This window comes from Pieris napi, chromosome Z, assembly GCF_905475465.1.
Source record: "Pieris napi chromosome Z, ilPieNapi1.2, whole genome shotgun sequence".
NCBI lineage: Eukaryota > Metazoa > Arthropoda > Insecta > Lepidoptera > Pieridae > Pieris > Pieris napi.
Window position 1 is genome coordinate 2,299,872 of NC_062259.1, and position 23,847 is coordinate 2,323,718.

The 23,847-nt window shown below is 34.7% G+C and overlaps 1 protein-coding gene and 1 pseudogene across 2 annotated transcripts in view; one reads left to right on the forward strand and one right to left on the reverse strand.

Annotated features, from left to right (window-relative positions):
• Positions 1-89: 89 nt before the first annotated feature.
• Positions 90-23,847, forward strand: part of LOC125062559 (KAT8 regulatory NSL complex subunit 2) — a 30,653-nt gene continuing 6,895 nt past the window's right edge. Inside the window, exons 1-8 of one of the 2 annotated variants that reach the window (XM_047668565.1) lie at positions 90-216; positions 2,006-2,166; positions 3,241-3,434; positions 5,336-5,449; positions 6,232-6,329; positions 12,330-12,489; positions 14,645-14,808; positions 22,933-23,078. In XM_047668565.1, the coding sequence (XP_047524521.1) occupies positions 2,017-2,166; positions 3,241-3,434; positions 5,336-5,449; positions 6,232-6,329; positions 12,330-12,489; positions 14,645-14,808; positions 22,933-23,078 (1,026 nt within the window). In that variant the 5' untranslated portion in view covers positions 90-216; positions 2,006-2,016. Of the gene's footprint in view, positions 217-637; positions 764-2,005; positions 2,167-3,240; positions 3,435-5,335; positions 5,450-6,231; positions 6,330-12,329; positions 12,490-14,644; positions 14,809-22,932; positions 23,079-23,847 lie in introns of those variants that run through there. The other variant, XM_047668564.1, reaches the window with a different exon arrangement.
• Positions 12,636-12,754, reverse strand: LOC125062890 (annotated as a pseudogene).

Consider the following 23,847-nt stretch of genomic DNA (forward strand, 5'->3'; position numbering starts at 1 on the left):
GCATTTTTTAAATAAAAATACACTAATTGTTCACTAAATAATGAGTAGATAATAATAAAAAGTTTGTCAACACTGATTATTGATAGAAATGTTACGTAAAAATATTTTTAACTATCTGTAACTTTGTATGTATAGTTACGCGGCCGCCATTATAGAATTACGGTGAATTCACAGCAAGGTCTCTGGTGACAGAACGATGATCTGCAACAATCACAGGTATGTTACACATTATCACTATGTATCATTCGAAAGCGTATACTTTTATCTAACTTTTGTACATATTTTTAACACGATTTAATTAGTTTAATGCCAATAGTCAGCATTTTAATTAAACGCACCTTGATTCCTTGTCACACGGTGCAAATGGCCGACCGCCACTAGTTTCAATAGACTTCCTCATTATGAATGATGAAATATATTAACTAATAAGATAAATCTAAACGTATTTCATTAAAATTAGTTAATTATATTATCGTATTCCATGTTGGTATTTAAAGTCCGTAAGTATGTTTCTGATATGTTTAAATATTAATGCGAAGTTATTATGATACAACTATTTTATTTTGGCGGTAAATATCGAATGAAATTGGGAATGAACGGAAATTTTTTATCATAATTGTTAATATATTCACCGATTAAGTCGGTATTTCATGAATGTTTGATAACATTGAATATCTTATTAAAAATAATTTTAGCATAATGTTGTTAATACATAAAGAAAATAGAAAACACTTAATCCATCACAACATAAGAATTTCAGACCGTAAGTAAAACCGTATATATACATAACTAATAATGATAATAAATTAACTTCATAGTTTTTATTAATAAAAAATATCGTAACCAATATGGCGGAAAATATATTTTTTTGACTTACACATAGTGATTTTATGACCATCACGAAATAATAAAAAATTCTTGTGATTAATTAAAATTAACTACTAGGTACTTGAGTTAATTACTTTACTTCATGAAATAGTGTTTTGTTAGGTATATTCCCTATAATTTAACTAATATGTAAACATTATTGAATTGGAAATCATTTAATCAAATTAATATTTGCCATAATTTTGTATTAAGATTTTTGCAAGTTAGTTTATCTTCGTATTTTCTTGAACATGACTTTTGTGAATATTAGAATACACAAAAATGGTATGTTGTATGAGTCAGGTTATAATAAAGTATTTTATGTGACCTGATCGAAAATTCGTAAGACGGATGGAGAGTAGACAGCTTGCGCAGCGTATTTAATGCAATATAAATTGTCATGTTTGTGTACGATTGCGCAATACATAAATATTGTATTCTACCACGTAAATGATAGCACTTTTATACTGATAATTAAAGCAATTCGTGCAAAATTATTCCCTACCCATTCCAAAATATTAAAAATGGACAACGTTAATATTCAAGTTTTTATTTCTGCCGGCACTCCCGGAATGCAACCCGTAGTTTTTTTATTATGCTCTTGCGGCCATGCAAGACTGTAGACCATATTGCCTAACATAATATATTTCTACTTTGCATGGAAATGGCATCTAGTGGCACAAATGTGGATCATTTAGCCCGCCATAAAAAAAAACATTTTACTACAAAAATCTTTTAATTTTTTTTTCTATATAAGTATATATATATACATACATCCATTTCGACTGATTTACGGGCAATTCTTACTTGTTATATAAATTCTACAAACTTATGGGACATAATATTTAGGAATTCTGGAATAAAGGAGCGACTCGGATCCGACAATTTTTTTATTCGCCCAAAGGACAGGCTAAGGTTTTTCGACCGGTATATAAATTCCGTTTTCGTTTATTCCGAACTAAGATACTATAATCTATAGGCTGTTGAATTACATAAAGTTTTATACTGTCCTAGTTATGTCAAAAAACGGCAACTAGCACTCTTTTAAGTAAACTTTTTCTGTCAAATTGTATTTACGCTTTGATAGAATGATTAGTTTAATTAAAATAGTGCAATTAATTAACTATATATTTTTTAGTTAACGCCTCTATGATGTCCCAACCAACGCAACTCCATTTACCCAAAGTGAGAATGTTGTCTCGTGGTGGTAGATCTATCAAGATCACAAATGTGAAATCCATCAGGCCACCAGATGCTGAGCTGATGAAGAAGCAGGAGGAGGAGAAATTGAGGGTTGAGGTAAATATACTTTAGCTAATATCGCTTTTAAATGGGGTTGGTGGTAGAAGGGTAAAAGGTCCATATTCTAATTCGTTTCTCAAGTCACAATCTCGTCTTGAGCGATGTCAAATGTCAAACATCATACAGACAAAGTTTGACAGCTAAACTAGGTTTAAGTTTGATTGACGTTCTAGAATACAGGCCTAGTTATATGTCAAATCATATAAATTATTTGGGGGTCATAAAAAATAGTTTGACTTATAATAATAATAGAATTATTCATCTATACATATATCTGATGTTTTCAAGGATCCTTCAAAACGGGCTTGTCCGATTTTCATGAAGTTTTTGTATAGACGGCTCATTGGTCTAGTGGTTAGTCGATCCCCGGCTGAGACAAACATCGATGTGAAAAGCATTTGGTGGTTTGTGTCTTGGGTGTTTAAATATGTATTTATATGTCTATCTATCTATAATATGTATGTATATCCGTTGCCTAGTACCCATAACACTTAACACATAGCTTCGCCAGCTTAGCATGGGCCTAGGTCAATCGGTGTGAATTGTCCAATGAAAAAAAAAAAAATCGGACAAGCCGTTATTATAAGTGTGCTATAAAAATAGAACATACAGAATATGAGTGCAGTGTTGGCCTAGTGGCTTCAGCGTGCGACTTCGTAAGTTCGATCCCCGGCTGTGCACCAATGGACTTTCTCAGTGAAGAAAACATCGTGAGGAAACCGGCTTGCCTTAGAGTCAAGAAGTCAACGGCGTGCTTCAGGCACAGAAGGCTTAACACCTACTTGCCTATTAGATTAACAAATCATCATGATACAGAACTCTGAGGCCTAGACCTAAAAAGGTTTTAGCGCCCATTTATTTTTTAATTTTTTTTATAAATAAAGGACGAGTCTAGGTTATCAAAGGGAATGGTTAGGTGGTTTGATGTAGAAGGGATGAATGGAGGAAATCCAGGAGGTACTAGAGGAGGGACAAGTAAAGAGTACCAATAAGCATGGTGGCATGTGGGGATTGGTCTTACCTACTCTGGATCCTTTTAAGTGTCTTATGGTTTTTTTTTTTTAATTCTAGTTACAAAAGGAGATTGCATCCCGATACCGCACCTGTGGGCATCAGAAGTACGAATGCCTCCTTCCAGTGTTGGTGGGTCGGGCATTCTGTGCCCAGCATATATTGGATGACTGCACAGCGCCGTACCAGCAGTGCGCGCATATTAATTCCCAGGGTAGAAGGTGCCCTGCAGCAGCCCCAAAGGTGGATCATAGGTGAGGTTTTAACGATTTTTTTTGGAAAAGTACTGGATTCTTACTCCAGATTTTACTTGAAGATCGAAGGCATAACCTTAGGGATGTGAGTCTAATTTTTATTTTTAAATTCAAATATAATGGTTCTGTCAATATGAATGATGTTTTCCTTGAAATTATTTACTTTTGAGAACTACCCTCAGTTCGTTTAAAATTGAGAAATAATAACAGGATAGATCATTTAAAGAGATTTTATAATAACCAAATGAGGAGTTGGCCTATTAGCATGTGCATCTCAACCCTGAGGCCATGCCTTCGAATCCTGGCTGTGCGACAATGGACTTTAATGTTAATTTGACACTTGCTTGTATGGTGATCCTAATTTGGGTCAGACTGATCTCCTACTTGCCCATTAAGGGCTTATGAAACAGAAAATCCAAGACCTAGAGATTGTAGTGTCAAGGTGGTGTCAGAGGGTTTTTTTTATTATTATAAATTTCTTAATCTTGCCGACGTTTGTCGGGAAACTAAGGAATGAATGATGTAGTCATTTAAAAAATGTCGATAACCTGTTGAGAAAACTCGTTAGAGGACTTGTGTAACGGGTAATTTTTAAAAACATTTCACTGAGGTTTAGAGTATATTAATGCGAAATATACTAATAATAATCAGATACATTATATACCTACTATTACTGTACAGTTTACGGTCAATACCCATTTGTAGTAATTAAGAAAGCGATTGTGTCTAATAATATAAGAGAATGTCTGGCTATAAGTACTTATGATCATAATCAATTTGTGGATTCTCAACGGCTGTTGCCTATCTCCCTGTGCCATAAGCTGTTGCGAGCGTTTGCGATTTTCTAACTATGTTTTTCAGTAAGGCGCTGCGAACGTTCGACGCTAGGTTTTCTTTTGTTAATCTCGCTTAGGGAGCGTTCAAGTATTACGTAACGAATTTGGGGGGGGGGATTCCTTTTATAAAACGTTACGATGCTGGTCGGGAATTTAATTACGCGTTATTGTTAATATTATTTTCGACTTTCCAGTACTTTACACCACATAATGGTAACGTTACGGCGCGTTACATGGGGGGAGGTCAATAATCTCTAAAAATTGCGTGACGTAATACTTGAACGCTCCCTTAGGAACTATTTTGTGATAGCTGCTACTTTGTTTTTCTAGAAAGGTTTGAATAAACTAATTTATAAGTAGTTCTGAAAAGAACTTTTTAACTGGAAGGTTGAAATATGTAGTTCTAATAAGCGAATGAGCCGCGCGGCTAGCTATTTCTTAGATGTGAGCTCCGGCGCGCCACGGCGGCGGCGTAGCGGCGAATTAATTTTATTGAACTCGTAATATCTTTCGGATCGAATGTCTCATTTTAATCAAGTAAAAAGTAATTTAGACAAGGATTAAGGCAAAGGTATAATTAACTTGGTCTGGTTTTTGTCGGAATTTCTATTAAATGATAAAAATTAAAAAGTAGTTATAGTGCCAAAACTACAATAGGTACACATGCTGTCGCGACATTTTTTGTAGATATCGATATGTCCTTTAATATTGTGGAACATTTTTTTGTTCTATCATCAATAGTTTTCGCAGCGCATGCGATGAAAGATACTTTAAAGGCATTTTTTTTTTCAGGGATAATTTAGCATTCAAATGGTGAAAGAATTTCTTAAATCGGTCCCATTTTGAGCCAATTTATTACAAACATACTTGCATACAAATCTTTCCTCTGTAATATTAGTATAGAAATATTTCTATTCATATTCCTATATTGTCATAGATAGACAGGGTTGGGTTAGAATAGTTGTGGACAATAGTAAAAGAATGAGTTGTATGAACAAGGGTGTTCTGAGGGAAATAGTAAGTGCAGGTAAAACCGCAGTGCCCAACAAGAATTCGATTTTTCAGCGTTTGCTTCGAACATGCCCGCGCAGCCCTAATCAGCCGTCAGCGGAGCGCTGCGCTTCCGCCCCCTGTCACTACGACGGAGACTCTGTTGAACCAATTGCAACATTATATACGGTATGTATAATCATAAAATTAAAAAAAAAAGTTAAAAGTTTAATATGGGTTCATTTAAGCAGTGGTTAAATAGGCATCTCCTGGACAGGCCCTCCAATGGGATTAGATCAGGTGGGATTGTGGCCATACGCCTGTCCAGTTCTGTATTAAAAAAATTAAGGTGAACATAAAAAAAATAACTTGTGCCCGTACTCTGTAGAAAAGTTTCCGAATGCTGAGTATAGGTGGCGCTTTTTTAAATGATTATTAATCATCTCATAAACAATATTGAGGAATTATTAATTACATGAAAAAGAAAATTATTGAGCAGCACCATCTTTACCATTAGCTAACTTGACTCAAATTCAAAATACGTTTATTCAGTTTAGATGCGTCTTAGGGCATGCTTATGAATGTCAAAAACGTTTACAAAATTCGCGAAAGAGCAAGACTACGTCATCCGTTCGCAAAACTACCAGAGGCAGAGAAAGGCCTTGTTCTGAGAAGAACGGGCAAGAAACTCAGCAAGTTTTACCCTCCCTGTACAATTATTTAAAGGAACATGTCATAAGCCACAACGTCATTAAAGTTACATAATTTAAAAAAAAACTGTTCTGTGATTTACCGCATTCACCATTACACAACTTACAACATTACACAATTGACTCTTCGGCCTTCCCAATTAATGTAAACACCTTACTAATTGAAAGAACACAGTATACATGTACCCTCGAGAAACTTAAAAAAGGGAGGGTAGTACAAATATATATCTACCCACCAAAAATAAAAAAATATAATTTCAGGCCAGAACGTACGCGTACAACATCGGGCGCCTCCTCCGTGTCTGTGGTTAGCGATCCAGCTGACAACGAAATCACATCGCATTCTGTCGATCCGTTTAGTATGTATTTTTATTTTGTAAGAATTTATTAATTACGTTTAATATTATATAGTAGCTTAAAAATCTATGTATTTGTGTATTAGTATTATTTTCTAGTCACACTAGCAACTTATTAAGCTTTTTTTAAAAGAGTTCAAAGAGGATGCACTAATTACACTTTCCTGAAGCAAATTCCAGTCAGACATGTTTGTCAGGCACAGATGTTTGTGCCTACATAATTAATATAAATGTACGTTTTAATATAGAAATTCGGAAAACTAAGTTGCTATCAGAGGCAGAGATATGCACCATTGCGCATTAACCGCCTGTGTGTTTTCGACAAAAATAATGGATAATTTTTGAAGTTATACTTCTTTAGGCGCGTTATGAAAAATTTATGAGAGTGATATTTTACGATTGCGCGCGCACCGTGACACAAAGTTGTCAGCGTGCGCGAGCGAGATGGGAATAAGACAATCTATAAGTAAAAAGAAATAGAATATGCGTGAAGTTAGCAGCTATGCCAAGAATTTTGAATCAACATAATGACATTTACCTTTTCAACAAATAAAGGAGTTTTAATTATTTTTTCAAAGACATTTAGCAATGCTTTTTCACAAATACTTAGTTAAAAGGTTATGAAACATACCTAGTTATTAAATTGAATGAATAATATCATAAAGTAATAAATAATAATAATAATTGTTATTAATATTAATTAATAATTGAATAATATGCTAAATATTAAATATTATTAAATTGTTTACGTTAAATATTAATTATTAATTAATTATATTTAAAAAAAAAATAAAGAAAGCCAAAGAAGTATAACTTCTTACGCGCGTACATAAGTACACGCAACCTTTCTTTAGTGGATACTGGCGCCAATATATCAGTTTTACCAATGGCTAGAAATCAATTATATAGTGAATTTGATGCTTATAAACTGTACGCTGCGAACGGCACTGAAATAAAAACTTATGGGGGTTATAGTGATACAATTAGATTTAGGACTAAGGCGACCGTAACAATAACTGTTTAAACTTGATGCATCAATACATGCAAGGTATGTTGGACAAAGAAGTATCAAGTAAAATTGATGTCCTATGCATTACCGAACATTGGCTTAGAGAATGCCAAATCATCTTTAACTTTGATCAGCACCAAGTTGCAAGTTCGTTTTGCGGATTGTCGGCGATTCATAGGGTCTCTTTGATTATTGTTAATACAAATTTAAAGTATAAAGAGCGTAATGACATCGTGTGTCTGTGTGTAGAACACTCTTTGGAAGTAGCCTCTGTAGGGATTGAGAACTGCATTATTTTAAGTGTTTACAGAGCACCAAGTGCTACTTACAATTATTTGAAGAAAAGTTGGAGGAAATTTTGTGTAAAGTTAGTCTTAAGAACAATAAGTATATGTGGTGACTTCAATATAAATTTATTAGAAAATACCTCCATTAGTAAAAAGTTCAATCTGTTATTAAAATCTTTCAATCTTGTAAACTTGTTTCTTGAGCCCACTAGAATTACAAGCTCCACTGCTATGTGTATAGATAAAGATGCAGAGGCAATGCAAACCTCAATTACAACTAATATTATCATTGTGGACAGTTAGTGGCGCTTAAATGTTGAGTGGTGAAACAAGTAAAAAAGAGCAGTGTGTTTGTTCCAGTAAATAAAAAGCGAATGGTGAAATTTAGACATAATATAGGTAAACACCTACCTTTATTACCGGTAGGTACTACCGTTGATACACAATACAAAAATCTAAGTGATTGTATTAATAAGGAGTTCAACACTATCTTTACCCCAGAAGTCTCTCATTCGCTGTGTAAATCGTTTAGTGATTGGGCGAAAGCGGGAATTTATAAAAGTAGACAACGGTTGTATGACCTTTACGGTGAAAAGTCATACAATTATAATGAAGAATTTATTCTTTATGTTCGAAATTATTTAAGAAATTTTGTTACGCGGCCAAGTCCTTAAATATCAAAAACAAGATTGAAAATAGTACCAATAAAACTAAAACGACTTGGAAGATAATTGATAGTGAAACTGGAAGAGTCAAAGATCGCAATCAAGACATCGAACTATGTGTCGATAACACTAATCAAATCTAAGGAAGAGATAGCGATTGTTTTTGATAAATACTTTTCTGACATTCCAATTTAGACTACTAAGTCTCTTCGATCATCTCCCGCCCTCGCTGAATCGCTGCTCAAAGATAATGTAAACGAGTGCAAGGTCAGTTTTACATTCCGACCCATTGGTGCCGACGATATAGTTAGGATATTTAGAACCATAGACAATAAGAACACTACCGATCTTTAGGGTATTTCTGTAAAAATAATTAGTAGCATAATTGATGTAATTGCTCCTCAATTGTATTAAAAGTGGCGATATTCCCGATCTATTGAAACATAGTAAAGTTATTCAAAGACCAATTTTCGTACTACCTACTTGTAGTAAAATATTTGAAAAAACTATATTAAATCAACTGGTAAGTCATTTTAACGTGAACAAATTATTACATAATAATCAGTTCGGTTTTACCAAGGGTCGCTCGACAGCCGATGCTGGTAATGCCGCCGGTAAAAAAATTCGCTCACTAACTGATGTCGATACAGCTAGACTTGTTTATTTTAGTTACTTTCACTTACAGCTTTCACAGCTTAATGACTTATAGCTTATTATTATGGGGTCATACTGCTGATGTCGAAACTATTTTCATCCTGCAGAAGAGGGATATTCGTGCAATCTATAATTTAAAATGTAGGCAATCTCTGAGCGATAAATTCAACGAAATTCATATACTTACCTTTCCCTCGCATATATTTATGAAAATATTATGTATGTATACAAATGTATTATTCGGAACAAACGCAGGCTGCATTTTACCCGTACTAGACGACGTATCTAATGTTAGTTATTCTTCTTTAATGAAATCCCAGAGGTTCTTTTATCTCTGCCTTTTAATAAATTTAAGAAATGTATTGGAGAAAATCTGTGTTAAAGGCTTACTATAAAGGTAACGGTTATCTAGTTAATAAAAGGGACTGGGACTAGTACTAGACAGGCTACTTCTAATTAATTTGCGATATTTGATGTAAAATAAGTGTTGTTTGATGATTGATGAAAAAATACCGAGAGTTTTTTACGCCGGCTTTTTCTCTCGGCCTAGACCCTCTGTATTCTTTGCCGATGAGTAGGGATGTCTTCCTATTCAAATTTAATGACGTGGAATAAGTGATACCTGTATCTTATATTCCATAATAAACATATTTTATTTCATTTTACTGTGCCTACATGATTAATATGAATGTATGGATGTTTTAATATAGATCAGTATTGTACCAGCACTCATATTAAATAGTCGTGTCCTGAAAAGCCTAGTTTCATTACAACCTTATAAGGACATACGAATACCAAATTAGGTACAAGTTCTTTAGGGAATTTGTGTTACCTAGGTAACACTGAAAATGTTTAGAAAATGAAAAACGGCTTAGTGTTGAAAGTTGCCAATACTTTTATTGACGCCAAAATGTTCGTGTAATATTTTTTTAACTTGACTCTTACCAATGCCTAGGCGTGCCCGTATCTGCTGATAGGTCACTCTCTTATCTTCCTCTATCATGCGTCGGTGCACATGATAGAGGAAGCACTGATGTTATCTTCAGTAGTCGCTGTTAAAGGACGTCCTTGATCATCATTTAGATTGCTACGTCCACGCTTAACTTGTTAAAGCAATTGTAAATAAATAGTGGCACGAGATGAGGCTTCATTAAGAAATACTAATGCAGCCTATCATAGCTTTGTTGTTGAGTAAGCCCACAACGAAAGTCATAATAAATCATTGACCGAAAATTTTCTCGCGTTAAGGTGGGTACTGAGTACTGACCAACGTTACGAGGTGTAATGTAACATGTTACATTAGACCTCGTAACTTTGAGTCAGTTCCCACCTTAAGGTTCATTTTCACGTGTAACAAGAGTTTTAGATTTGCCGCCAATTCACAAAAACAAATGACAAATGAATGCAATATACTACATTAGGTTACAAAAGAGGTCTAAAATTGAAATTCAAAAAGTTTTCATTAGCAATGTTTGTAACTGGCCAGTTCTAAACATTTTCAGTGTTGCCCACATATATTGAGTGGTTTTCAGTTTTAAAGAACTTCCCCTCAAATGTGTGTTCTCACTTAAAATAAAAAGCTCCTGAATTCCTGGAACATTATAGTGGCCAGTGAGGATTTAATAGGTTTCAATGATAAAGTTTATTTAAATATCACAATAAATTATTTCGACATAGTTAAAGAAATGGACATTGTTTATTTCAAAATGTTTACTATGCTAACTTCAGGGTGTCGGTTTTTTGTGACTGTGCGCACAGTAGGAGGGTACATTTTTTCCTTAAAGCGCCAAAAGAAGTATAACTTCAAAAACTTACACTGGGGTTGCTAAATCGTAAACGTCCGGACGTCAAAAAGAACCTCGAATTAGGGAAAAATATTGCAACGAATTCAAATGGCAACATTTAATTTATTTATTGATTTTCACCTGTCGAATACCAAGAGCAATACAATCGAATTTTCTTATCACATTAAAAACTTACCATTATTTCATAAATATTCTTCAAGAGACCTGAGAGTAATTTTAGATCAAAAACTGACTTTCAGTGAACAGACGCAAACAGTTGCCAACAAGGCAGTACAGTAGTCACTTGTCCGTTTTGGAGTATGCTACTGTAATCTGGTCACCTCATAACAAATTGCACGTAAATACTATTGAAACAGTTCAAAAACGTATCCTTAGAAAGCTTTGCAATCGTCTACACTTGCGTGGTGTATTGCAAACGTACGAGGCTCATTTGGACTATTTCAAGTTCTCTAAAACTCCGACGTGACATCGACGATGTAGTTTATTTATGTAAAAATACTAGCTGATCCGGCAAATGTCATTTTGCCGTGTATATCATTTATAATAAAAAATAGGGGGTGAATCGTAGAAATTAGGGGTTGTATGTATTTTTAATGCTGTATCATAAAAAAAATATCTAAAAATTAAAAAATAATAATTTAGGGGTGGACTACCCTTAACATTTAGGGGCATGAAAAATAGATGTTGTCCGATTCCCAGACATACCCAATATGCACACAAAATTTCATGAGAATCGGTCAAGCCGTTTCGCGGAATTTAACTACAAACAGCGCGACACGAGAATTTTATATATTAGATTTAGCTTATATTCACACTAATCTTCTTACACAATTTTCCTTTCTTTGTTATACTAGAGTTAGGGAGCGTTCAAGTATTACGTCACGCATTTTTTGGAGATTCTTGACCCCCCTTCATGTAACGCGCCGCAACGTTTTTCTGTAGCCAATAGTAAAACGTTTCGGGACAACTCAGTGACTCTTCATACCTAAAAGTTACCATGATGACCCCCCCTCCCCTTCCACAAATTAGTTACATAATACTTGAACGCTCCCTACTCGAACTAAAAATCTTCTATACGTATCTACTGCTCGCTTATCTGCTACTTTTAACTGCTCTTACAACTTAATTACAAACATTAATGTGTTTTAGAACAGTCTACCAACGTACCGTAACTTTGTTTTGCAGGCTCTTAATGTGGCTTAAGTTCGTTTAGTTTTGTTTATTACTGTTATTGTAATTTTTTATCTTTTTAGTTTTTTTTTGTTAACACAGTTTTCTACAAAAATCACATGTTTCAAATCCGTCACTTTACCGACTGATTATTTTTTTTTTTAATGTAGCTGTAATATTTAGTTAATTTAGTATCGGATTTTCTTCCAAATCCGACATTGTTTTACGATCATGACGATATTTCCGCAACATGGCGAGATTTTTTCAATTTGTTACGCTCCTTGATGGCTTTAAATTGTCTGTAGATCTCTAGATTAGGCGTATTTATTGTTAATCTGTGGTTTATGTTCTGTCTATGGTGTATTGCAAAAGTATGTTTTATTAAAATTTTAATAAAAAAAATGTCTTTACAGAGGAAATAGAAGCGACCGTGGTCAACTCTGCTGTGTCGTCGAACATAATGGAATTCGCCAGCGCAAGTGAAAGTGATTGCGATAGTATCGAACTGAATGAAGATATTACAGATCTCTTGACTGATACGGAGGATGCGCCGTGTGAAGATCAACCGTTATGGTAAATCATAGACAATAATAATAAAAACTTTAGAGGTGTCAAGGGACACCCGGATGGAACGAAATTCCTTCCGATTAATTTATGTTAATTGGTATCATAACACTATGATAGATTTCCTCGACACCAATCTTACGACGAAATAAAAAAGCCAACACCACGAGGTGTTCCCAGGCGGTCACCCATCCAAGTACTGACCTCGCCCGACGTTGCTTAACTTCGGTGATCGGACGAGAACCGGTGTTTTGCAATAGCAAATAGCAAAAAAGTGTCGTGACAACTTTTCGTAAGAATTTTTTCCGTCTAGCCCCCTTTCACAACGCGCGATAAGGAACTTCGTTCCAATAATAATAAAAACTTTATTTATGACAAAAGGGTTTGTGACAGAATTCATATATCGCTAGTCCCCATACTAAGGAGGCCCTGTGTTGTGGGTAACTAGAAAACACCCTTCTTACCCGCTCTACGCCCTTGACTTGCGAACTGGTAGTAAATGTTACAATTAATTTAACTTGACAATTCAAAAGTGTACTTGGTTACCCACTTGAATAAAGATATAAAAGAAAACAATTATTACGTGGTACATGTTTAAATTAGTTAAAAAAAGATGATAATAAAAGAATAATAATAGATATAAATTTAGTGTTACAAATGAAATGAGTGAGTGAGTGTGTGAATAGGTGTGTATGCGTATGTATTTGAGAGTGTAGGTGAAAGTTGTTATGATCGTGCAATGTGTCTGTGTTAGTTTTTGAAACCTCAAAGTCATACCAAGATATGTAGTAATGCATCTGTAGAATCGAAATCCAATTTTGCTAGTGTAGTTTCTATGTGACTTGCTAGTTTATATCTGGATAGTTTTACGATCTCAGAATCCATAGATTTGGATTTTTTTTTAATGTAATAGGAGGCAAACGGGCAGTAGGCTCACCTGATGTTAAGTGATACCGCCGCCCATGGACACTCACAATGCCAAAGGCTCGCAAGTGCGTTGCCGGCCTGTCAAGAATTGAAAATCAAAAACCATGGTGGTATGGTACTCCTTAACCGTAACCGTTTCACAACTTTCGGATAGTTTCGTATAAGTGCGGAGTCTAAAATCTAAATAAAACGACATGTTTCGACAGGTTTTACTCACAAATATAATTAAAAAGAAAACATTTAATATGTTATACAAAGGTTATAAGTTAATATGTGCAATGTATAAAGCTAAATGTTTTTTACAGCTCTTAAATTTATTGCATTTTTATTTATAGATAAAACTGAAGAGGTTTAAAATAATAACTTACCTATACGACCGATTATAATACCAACTGATAACCTAGACTAGGTAAAACCTTTATATAAAACTAAATTATTACATACTATTTGTGTTTAAATTTTACTTCAATCTAACCGTAACCGAAACTAACGCAATTTTTGGAGATTATTGACCCCACCCCCCATGTAACGCACCGTAACGTTTTTCTGTACTCAATAGTCAAACGTTTCCTGACTACCGATACAAAGTAATAATAAAAAATTATCAAAAAAAAAATTAAAAAGTTCCCTGTGGCAGTGTACCTTTAACGCTGGCAGCATTTCCTCGCTGTATTGCGATAATTCGTTAAAGAAAGCACCAGCTCTGGGGTCACTGGTACTATCTACTAAGCGCCAACTTAAATCTTTAATAAACGCCTGTGCACTTGAACCCCACGGACCAAGAGTTTATTTTTTGACGATCATACGTGTACATTTTGTTACCTATACGAATAAATGATTCGACGACTCATTGGTCTAGTGGTTAGTACTGACTGCGAATCCATGGGTCCCGGGTTCGATCCCGGCTGAGACGAACATCGATGTGATGAGCATTTGGTGTTGTGCTTAGGTCTTGAGTGTTTAAATATGTATTTATATGTCTATCTATCTATAATATGTATGTATATCCGTTGCCTAGTACCCATAACACAAGCTTCACCAGCTTAGCGTGGGACTAGGTCAATTGGTGTGAATTATCTTTTAAAAAAAAAATTGTATTGAGTTGTGGAGTGTATCATTGTATCGAAGATGAGCTAAACCAAATCAGATTTCTACGCTTTAGGGGGTACATGGAGCTTTTATCAATAAAGTTTACCAATAAGTGATAATTGTATTGATGATTTTTTTCATATTCCAGGCGCGCGGGCGTATTCACAGCTGAAGAAGCGGTGTCGGAGGCGAAGAACGTTTTGAAATTGTTAAAAGAAGCGTACGTAGGACAAATGGGGAAATTGAGGATTTCCCTACAAATGGGGAGACTGCAGTATTTGAGGAACTTAAAGGCTGAGAAGGAATTGTATTGTTAGTATTAAATATATGTTATATAGGGTATAACACGGTAACCCAATAACGCGATTTGAAATACTGATTTTGTACGACAGTAACATGACATAAGCCAGTGACGTAGCATGCTTGTAAATAATGTCTTTGCCTAATACTAATACGATCTTGGAGTTTAATTTTGTCGAAGGCTTTTTGAACTATATATGTATTTTAGGAATGATAATTAACGAAAATCTTGACATTTGTTTACAAGCAAATTACATACGGTACCCTAAAGAACTTTGCTGACATCGCGGCACGTGTATGGTCAACGTGCCGGCTTCAAGGAATTACTCTGCTGACACAGTGTTTACCGCGATTTAACATTTTAATTAAATAAAATATGTTTGCCACTCCGATTATATCTAGCATCGATAACGGATGTCATTTTGTAATTTAATTATAAGTTTAAATATAATAAATACCTAGCTAACTATTGGTTTTTTTTTGGGAGTCCGGGCTGACGAAATCGTAATTGGCGCAGTCGGTAGGATACTTTCGGGGCTACTACGATCGTTATAAAGAAGATTTCCGGGGTCTAGATTCGACACCGCGCGCGGTCGTTCTAGCTGTCGCTCTTAAGCGTTCACCGAAATATCAAAAGAACATTTGGAAGCAGCCGGGGCGTACTCAAACTTCAGTACAACGCAAAGAAAACCAGGGAAGTCGACGAGTTATGTGAGTACATTGAATTATTTTTCCATCAGTGTTGCTTTCTCCTCGTCACAATTTTCCGTCCTATGAAAAATAGTCCTGTGTCCTCCAGGCATAAAATTCGTAGGGATAGTTTAGTAGACTTGAATCGTCAATTAGGTATAGACTCGAATCGTCAATTAAGTGAAGGCTCGAATTGCCCTTCAGTAGATTTAAATAATTTTCCTGAGTGCTCGAATTGCCCTCAAAGTTTAGACAGTAGGTTGAATTTAAGTTTTAGTAATATAAAATATAAAATGGATCCTGATACAGTATATAAGGCTCTCCGCCCAGTTCCTGAATTTGACGGTAACCCACATATTCTCCCTAGATTTATTAGAATTTGTGATCAGATCGTAATTCAATGTGTGAAGGACGAGCTAGGATACGAGTTATCGAATTTATGTGTTATCAATGGCATATTAAATAAAATTACTGGTTCCGCAGCTCGTACGATAAATTCAAATGGTATTCCTGAAAATTGGATAGGAATTAGGAATACTTTAATTAATAATTTTTCTGACCAAAGGGACGAGACCGCCCTTTACAATGACTTAGCATTAGCGACACAGTGTAATGAGACTCCACAGGAATTCTATGACAAATGCCAAAACCTTTTTAGCACTATAATGTCTTATGTATCGTTGCACGAGACTTTAGAGACAACTATAGAAGCTAAGAGAATTTTATATCGAAAATTAACTTTACAAGCGTTTGTAAGAGGTTTAAAAGATCCTCTCGGGTCCAGAATAAGGTGTATGAGACCTGAAACAATTGAGAAGGCTTTGGAATTTGTCCAGGATGAACTTAATGTTATGTACTTGCAGCAGCGAAATAATTTAGCAACAGATCTGAAGAAACCATTATTACCATTAATTACACCACACAACTCACACCAACAATTTACACAGCCTAAATTTCCTCCTATGAATAATAATTTTAATTCTCCTAAATTTTTACCCGGACCTAGTTGGCATAAACCTAATTTTAATCCCCAATTTAATAGTCATCAGCGCATGCCTATGCAACCAACGCGTACTCAGCAAATGTTCCGAGCACCATTGCCTAATAATAACAGTGGTTTTAGAATACCTAACAGGAACCCTCCACAGAATAATTCTGGCCCTAAGCCTATGAGTGGAGTGAGTCATTTTGTGACAAAACCTTTACCACCTAGAATTCCCGGTCATGATTGGCAAAAATTCGGCAATCCTCCTCCATCTAATTACTTTAAGTTTAGAGAAGTTAATTTTAATGAATTTAATGATTATAATGATTATGAATACGACAATGATTATGTTGACTATAATTATTGTAATACTGACTATGACTATAATGACTATTATGGACAATACTCTTATTGTGACTCAGATAATTATCAGTACTATGAACAACAAGATTTACCACCAATAGAGGATACTCGCTATAATAATAACATGCCTAGTACTAGTAAAGACATTGAACCGAGACATTCCAAAGGTAGAAAACGTCAGGATTTTCAACAGAGCCATCGAAAATCCCCACCAGAATAGAATTAAATATACAATCAAAAAAAGAATTACCTTATATCAAAATTAACAATCCACCTTTAAAACTTCTTATTGATACAGGAGCAAACCAATCATTCATAAGTCCTGAAGCAGTAGATAAATATTTCAGTAATATTCCAAAAATGTACGATCCTTTTGAAGTTACTAATTCTAGATTAACAAGTGTTCATGAACACTCAATATCAATTCCTAGTTTTCCTGAATTTAATGATACTAAGAATATAAAATTATTTATCTATAAATTTCATAATTATTTTGATGGTTTGATAGGATTAGATTTATTAGAAAACTGTAGAATCGATTTTAAAGACGATATACTAATCACTGACACTGCAAAAATCCCTCTATTGCGTTATAAATGTAAAAAATTCACAGAACAAATAATACCAGCGAAATCATCTCGTTTAGTTGGTATACCGATACATCATGACGATGGTGACGTGTTTATACCAGAACAAATAATAAGTAATTGCATTATTCACGAATGCATTACTAATGTGACTGATTGGACTGGTATAGTAGAAGTTGAGAATATGACAGACGAAGACATTGTATTTCCAATAGACAGACCTTTACAACTTGACTTATTTAACTTTGAAAGTTCTTATACTGAACTAGACTCAGACAGGGTAAACCAAGTTTTAGACAGACTTAGAACTGACCATTTAAATAGTGAAGAACGAATAAATTTAGAAACCTTATGTAAGCGATACGCTGACATATTTTACATTGAAGGCGAACCATTAACCTTCACTAATAAAATCAAACATAGCATTAGAACTCATGATGAAAACCCAGTTTATACCAAAAGTTACAGATATCCTTTTGTACATCGTCAGGAAGTTAGGGAACAGATAAGTAAAATGCTCGAACAAGGTATACGACCTTCTGACTCTGCTTGGAGCTCACCCATTTGGGTAGTCCCAAAGAAAGCTGATGCATCTGGTAGACAAAAATGGCGACTTGTAGTGGACTTTAGGAAGTTAAACGACAAGACTATTGACGATAAATACCCTATTCCAAACATCACTGACGTTTTAGACAAATTAGGTAGGTGTCAGTATTTTACGACTCTTGACCTTGCATCTGGCTTTTACCAAGTCGAGATGAATCCTGAAGACATACCGAAGACAGCATTTAACGTAGAACACGGTCATTTTGAATTTCTACGCATGCCAATGGGACTCAAAAATTCACCTTCGACATTTCAGCGTGTAATGGACAACATCCTTAAGGGTTTACAAAATGAGATATGTTTAGTGTACCTTGATGACATCATAGTATTTAGCACATCTTTGCAGGAGCATATAATTAATTTAGAAAAAGTATTTAACAGACTGAGAGAGTCCAATTTTAAGATCCAGATGGACAAATCTGAATTTTTAAAACTTGAAACTGCTTACCTTGGTCATATAATTAGTAATGAAGGTATTAAACCGAACCCCGATAAAATTAGAGCCATAGAAAATTATCCCTTACCTAAAACAACAAAAGAAATCAAACAATTTTTAGGACTATTAGGTTATTATAGGAAGTTCATACCTGACTTTGCACGACTAACGAAACCGATGACTAAATGTCTTAAAAAGACTAACAAAATAACTTTAGACTCTGACTATATCAAATGTTTTGAGAAATGCAAAACCTTACTTACTAACGATCCTATTTTACAATATCCCGACTTTAACAAAGAGTTCATTCTGACAACAGACGCCTCCAATGTAGCTTTAGGGGCAGTACTTTCACAAGGCACAGTAGGCTCTGACAAACCGATCTGCTATGCTTCAAGAACATTAAGTGACAGTGAATTGAATTACAGTACCATCGAAAAAGAACTTTTGGCAATAGTTTGGGCAACTAAGTATTTTAGACCCTATTTGTTTGGAAGGAAATTCAAAATTATTACAGACCATAAACCACTCCAGTGGATTATGAATTTGAAGGAACCGAACTCGAGACTGACGCGATGGCGACTTAAATTGAGTGAGTTTGACTATACAGTGATTTACAAAAAAGGAAAATATAATACCAACGCTGACGCTTTATCCCGTGTACAAATTAATAACGAGGAAATAGAGTCACTTCTTAAAGAATGTGGTATAGATGTGTCAGTAAGACCTGAACCACCAGGATCTACTACTGTAACAGCACACACATCCGCTGAAAATCCTATCCTTGAAATACCTATCACAGATGAACCACTTAACAAATTCCATAGACAGGTTTGTTTGACTATAGTAGGTGACATTAAAAGAAGACCAAATGTTACTAAACCTTTTGATACCCATACGCGTACGCATATACAAGTCTCAGAGTCTTCATTAGAACAAGACGTTATAAATGCAATTAAAGAATTTGTCAATCCTAAAATAAAGACTGCTATTAAAATAACTCCACCATTAGGTATGTATTCGATAATCCCAATCTTACAAAATAACTTTAAATGTAACTCTATGCATCTGGTTTTAGTAAAAACCGAGTTAGAAGATGTTAAGGAGTATTTACGGCAGCAAGAAATAATTAAACACTATCATGAAGGTAAAACTAACCATAGAGGTATCAATGAATGTTATTTAGCCTTATCACGTCGTTATTACTGGCCTAAAATGAGGGAAGAAATTACTAAATACATAAATGAATGTACAATTTGCGGACAAACTAAATATGATAGAAATCCAATTAGACCACAGTTTAACATAGTACCACCTGCAACAAAGCCTTTTGAGATAGTTCATATGGACCTATTCACAGCGCAAGCTGAAAAATATCTTACCTTTGTAGATTCTTTTTCAAAATACGGCCAAGCATATCACTTACGAGATGGTACAGCTATAAGTATCATTCAAGGTCTATTACATTTCAGTACTCATCATGGACTACCTTTGACTATTGTGACAGATAACGGGACTGAGTTCACTAATCAACTTTTCGCAGAATTTGTTAGACTTCATAAAATTAATCATCATAGAACACTAGCTCATTCGCCTAATGACAACGGAATTATTGAAAGATTCCATTCTTCCTTACTAGAACACCTTCGTATCCTTTGCCTGAAAAATAAAGATGAACCCACGATAAATCAAATACCTTATGCAATCCTAGCTTATAACAGTTCAGTACATAGTTTCACCAAATGTAGACCACACGATATCATTAGAGGTCATTTTGATCCTAGAGACCCTTTAGATCTTAATTTAGCTGAACACCTTATGCAACAATATATTATAACTCATAGAGACCAAATGAAGACAGTATATGAAATGATTAGCGAAGCTACAACTATTGACCGTACGAATTTAATGACTAATAGAAATAAAAATCGTGAGCCAGAAACTGAATATGTACCCGATCAGCAGGTTTTTATTAAGAACCCCTTAGCAAGTAGACAAAAGTTAGCACCACGATACACTCACGACACAGTTCTTGCAGATCTACCCATACACATTTACACTTCAAAGAAAAAGGGACCTGTTGCTAAATGTCGCTTGAAACGAGTACCAAAGTCATCAAAATTGTTACAGGTACCGACTAATACTGATAATGACAATGACGAAGGCAGCAGAGATAAAACTTGAGACTCTTGACAATGGACCTGGACTTTTACCCTTTAAACTTTGTCAAGCTAAGCTAATATCTCATTATCATACCTTTATACAATATTTAGAACTTTCAGAACTAGAGAATCGTATTAATTCTATAAATGAACAGTTAGACTATTTTAAAATTCAACTAGATAATACTACTTTGCCTATATATGAAATTCAGATTGATTATCTTTATACTAAATTGTCAAAAATAGATTCGCAATTAAAAACCTTGGAACCTTCTAAAGTAAAAAGGGGACTTATTAATGGATTAGGATCATTAATTAAAGGTCTTACAGGTAATTTGGATCATGAAGATGCTGAAAGATTTAATAAAGCTATAGAGTTATTAGAAGCAAATGAAAATAAATTAGTTTCTGAGTTAAATGATCATATAAGTATTAATAAAAATTGGACGAGCCAATATTCGCAACTTATTAGTAATTTAGCGGAAAATCAAATTAAAATCAATGAAACACTGAAATTAGTTATGGATAAGCATTATCTTTTTGAAGTTAAGTTTGCTAAATTCGCTCAATTATTAGCTATTATTACTGAAAATACAGATGATTTATATTTAGAGCTAATTAGAATAGAGAATATTTTAGGATTTATACGTGCAGCGAGCACGCATCATAGTATGATAAGCATAGATAACTTAGAATACATGATAGGTAGATTAAGAGAAATATATAGTAATAATGAAATCTTAGATATTGATTTGAGAGAATATTATAATCTTATAAAACCAGGTAGTTATTTCATAGGTAAGAGAATTGTTATAATTTTTAAAATTCCTGTAATATCTAAAGATAGTTACGACTTATTTAGGCTTGCCATTGTTCCTAATAAATTCCAACAGACCTTTATACCTATACATCCTTTCATAGCAACCAATGGGAAATATTTCATGTATTTGCAAACCGAATGCCCGAAAGTCGGCGAATACCTTCTCTGTGAGAAAAGCACAAATTATTACCAGCCTCAAGAACACGCAGATTGTATCCAGAGTATTATCATTCATCAATCTTTAGATAAATCATGTATCCCCACTGAAGTCTCCATTACAAGACAAGCTATGGAACAACTGGATGATAGACACTATACTATTGTCTTCCCAAAGCCTACGAATGTCGAACTTCAATGTGAACGGCAGGAATATGTATCCTTATCTGGCAGCTACTTAGCAACAATTCCCCATGAATGTTCATTACGAACAGATACCTTTAAGATAACCAATAGCGAAGATGAAGTCAAGGGACAGCCGCTGAAGATCACCGAGATACGAAGTAATTTCACTGAAGTTCAAATTAACGAGATTCCACATATAACTCTAAATTCTTTAAATCTCGATAACTTACATCATCTGGAAAACAGAATAATGCTACAGAATCCCATACGTCTTGCCCACTTTGATTCTTCACTGTACCATACAACGTTGCCCCTCTATGCACTTGTATCTGGTATAGTTATAATTTTCCTTGCCTATATTCTTCGACGATACCTGCGAAAGAACCCTACTACACCAGAAGAAGAACCAAGAAGCAACCCTATATATGCTGTTCCTGATTCTGAAAAACCTGGAGTACCAGCAACATTTTCCCTCAAAGTGCTCAAATAGTTGCTGTTCTGAGGGTGGAGGAATTACATACGGTACCCTAAAGAACTTTGCTGACATCGCGGCACGTGTATGGTCAACGTGCCGGCTTCAAGGAATTACTCTGCTGACACAGTGTTTACCGCGATTTAACATTTTAATTAAATAAAATATGTTTGCCACTCCGATTATATCTAGCATCGATAACGGATGTCATTTTGTAATTTAATTATAAGTTTAAATATAATAAATACCTAGCTAACTATTGGTTTTTTTTTGGGAGTCCGGGCTGACGAAATCGTAATTAGCATGTTACGTCATGTGTGCGACACCATCTTGCTGGAAGAAAAAACAACTATTTTTCTAGGTTTTATACATCTAATATGTCAAATTCTCGTGTCAAAATGTTCGTTTCCATACTCGTCCGAAACGGCTCGACCGATTCTTATGATTTTTTTTAATGCATTGCAAACCTCTAATACCCCTTATTAGGGGTTTGCAATGCATGTCCACCCCAAAATATTTTTTTAATTTTTTTTGTTTTTATGATAGTAGATAGTTATTTTTATTGAACTAAAAAAAATTATCATAGAAATAATATACGTGGCAAAAAAAAAATATTACGTTATAAATATATAAAATAGAACATATATTTTTTATATATTGTAATATATCTCAGGTAGTATAAACACCCAATCGAAGAGCGGACCCCAGACGGTGCACGAGAGGAGGCAAATGAGGAAGTTGAAGGCGTACGCCAGTTATCACAAGAAGTATCGAGGGGAAGCCATTTTGGCGAAGAAACTTCAGAAGAAACGTGCTAAGGTATATCAGAGACAAAAATAGTTTATTCATATATACACTGTTTTTTTTTTTTTTAATGGCTCTGGCACGATTTGTGCATTAGCCAGCGTCAAGTATAGGATTTTTTTATAATTCGTGCTTGTCTTTAAAAATTCGACCGTGTCCTCCATGTACGGTTTAGGCACTCGCCCGGTACCTACCGCACAACCCTCCCAAAGGCCGAGAACAAATTTAAATTAAATTAGAACTTGCCCTCGAACCGGGAATCGAACCCGGTACCCCTCACTTGGCTGCCACTTAATAAGACCGCTAGGCTATGAGGCCCCCCACTCTGATTTTTAATTACGTAGAATTCTGACAGCATTATTTGACATGTCAGAGATGGCAAACCTTTTTGGCCGGGCACATTTTTCAATATCAATACGAGTCTGAACATCTGAGTCTATACATACATATTATTATTGTTAGGTAATGTATCCGTTTTATTAAGTGCGGTGCTCCACATAAAAAACGAACAAGTAAAGATAACATTTTTTTTTAAAAGGTTGACTAAACCTGGAATTGGTAGGCAGTGATGCCAGCTAAAGAATAAAATAAAGTTTTTAAAGTTAATTCGATATATTGAACTGGTTGAAAAAAAAAATTACGCAATAGCTTTACCGCGGCAGTCCCCGTGTGCCACACGTTTTTTTTATTTATGCAGTATTTTTTTCTTTGATATAATTCGTAATTCAAGTATTTTCTTTGATATTAATTCAATCTACCACTCTACCAGACTCAGACTAACACG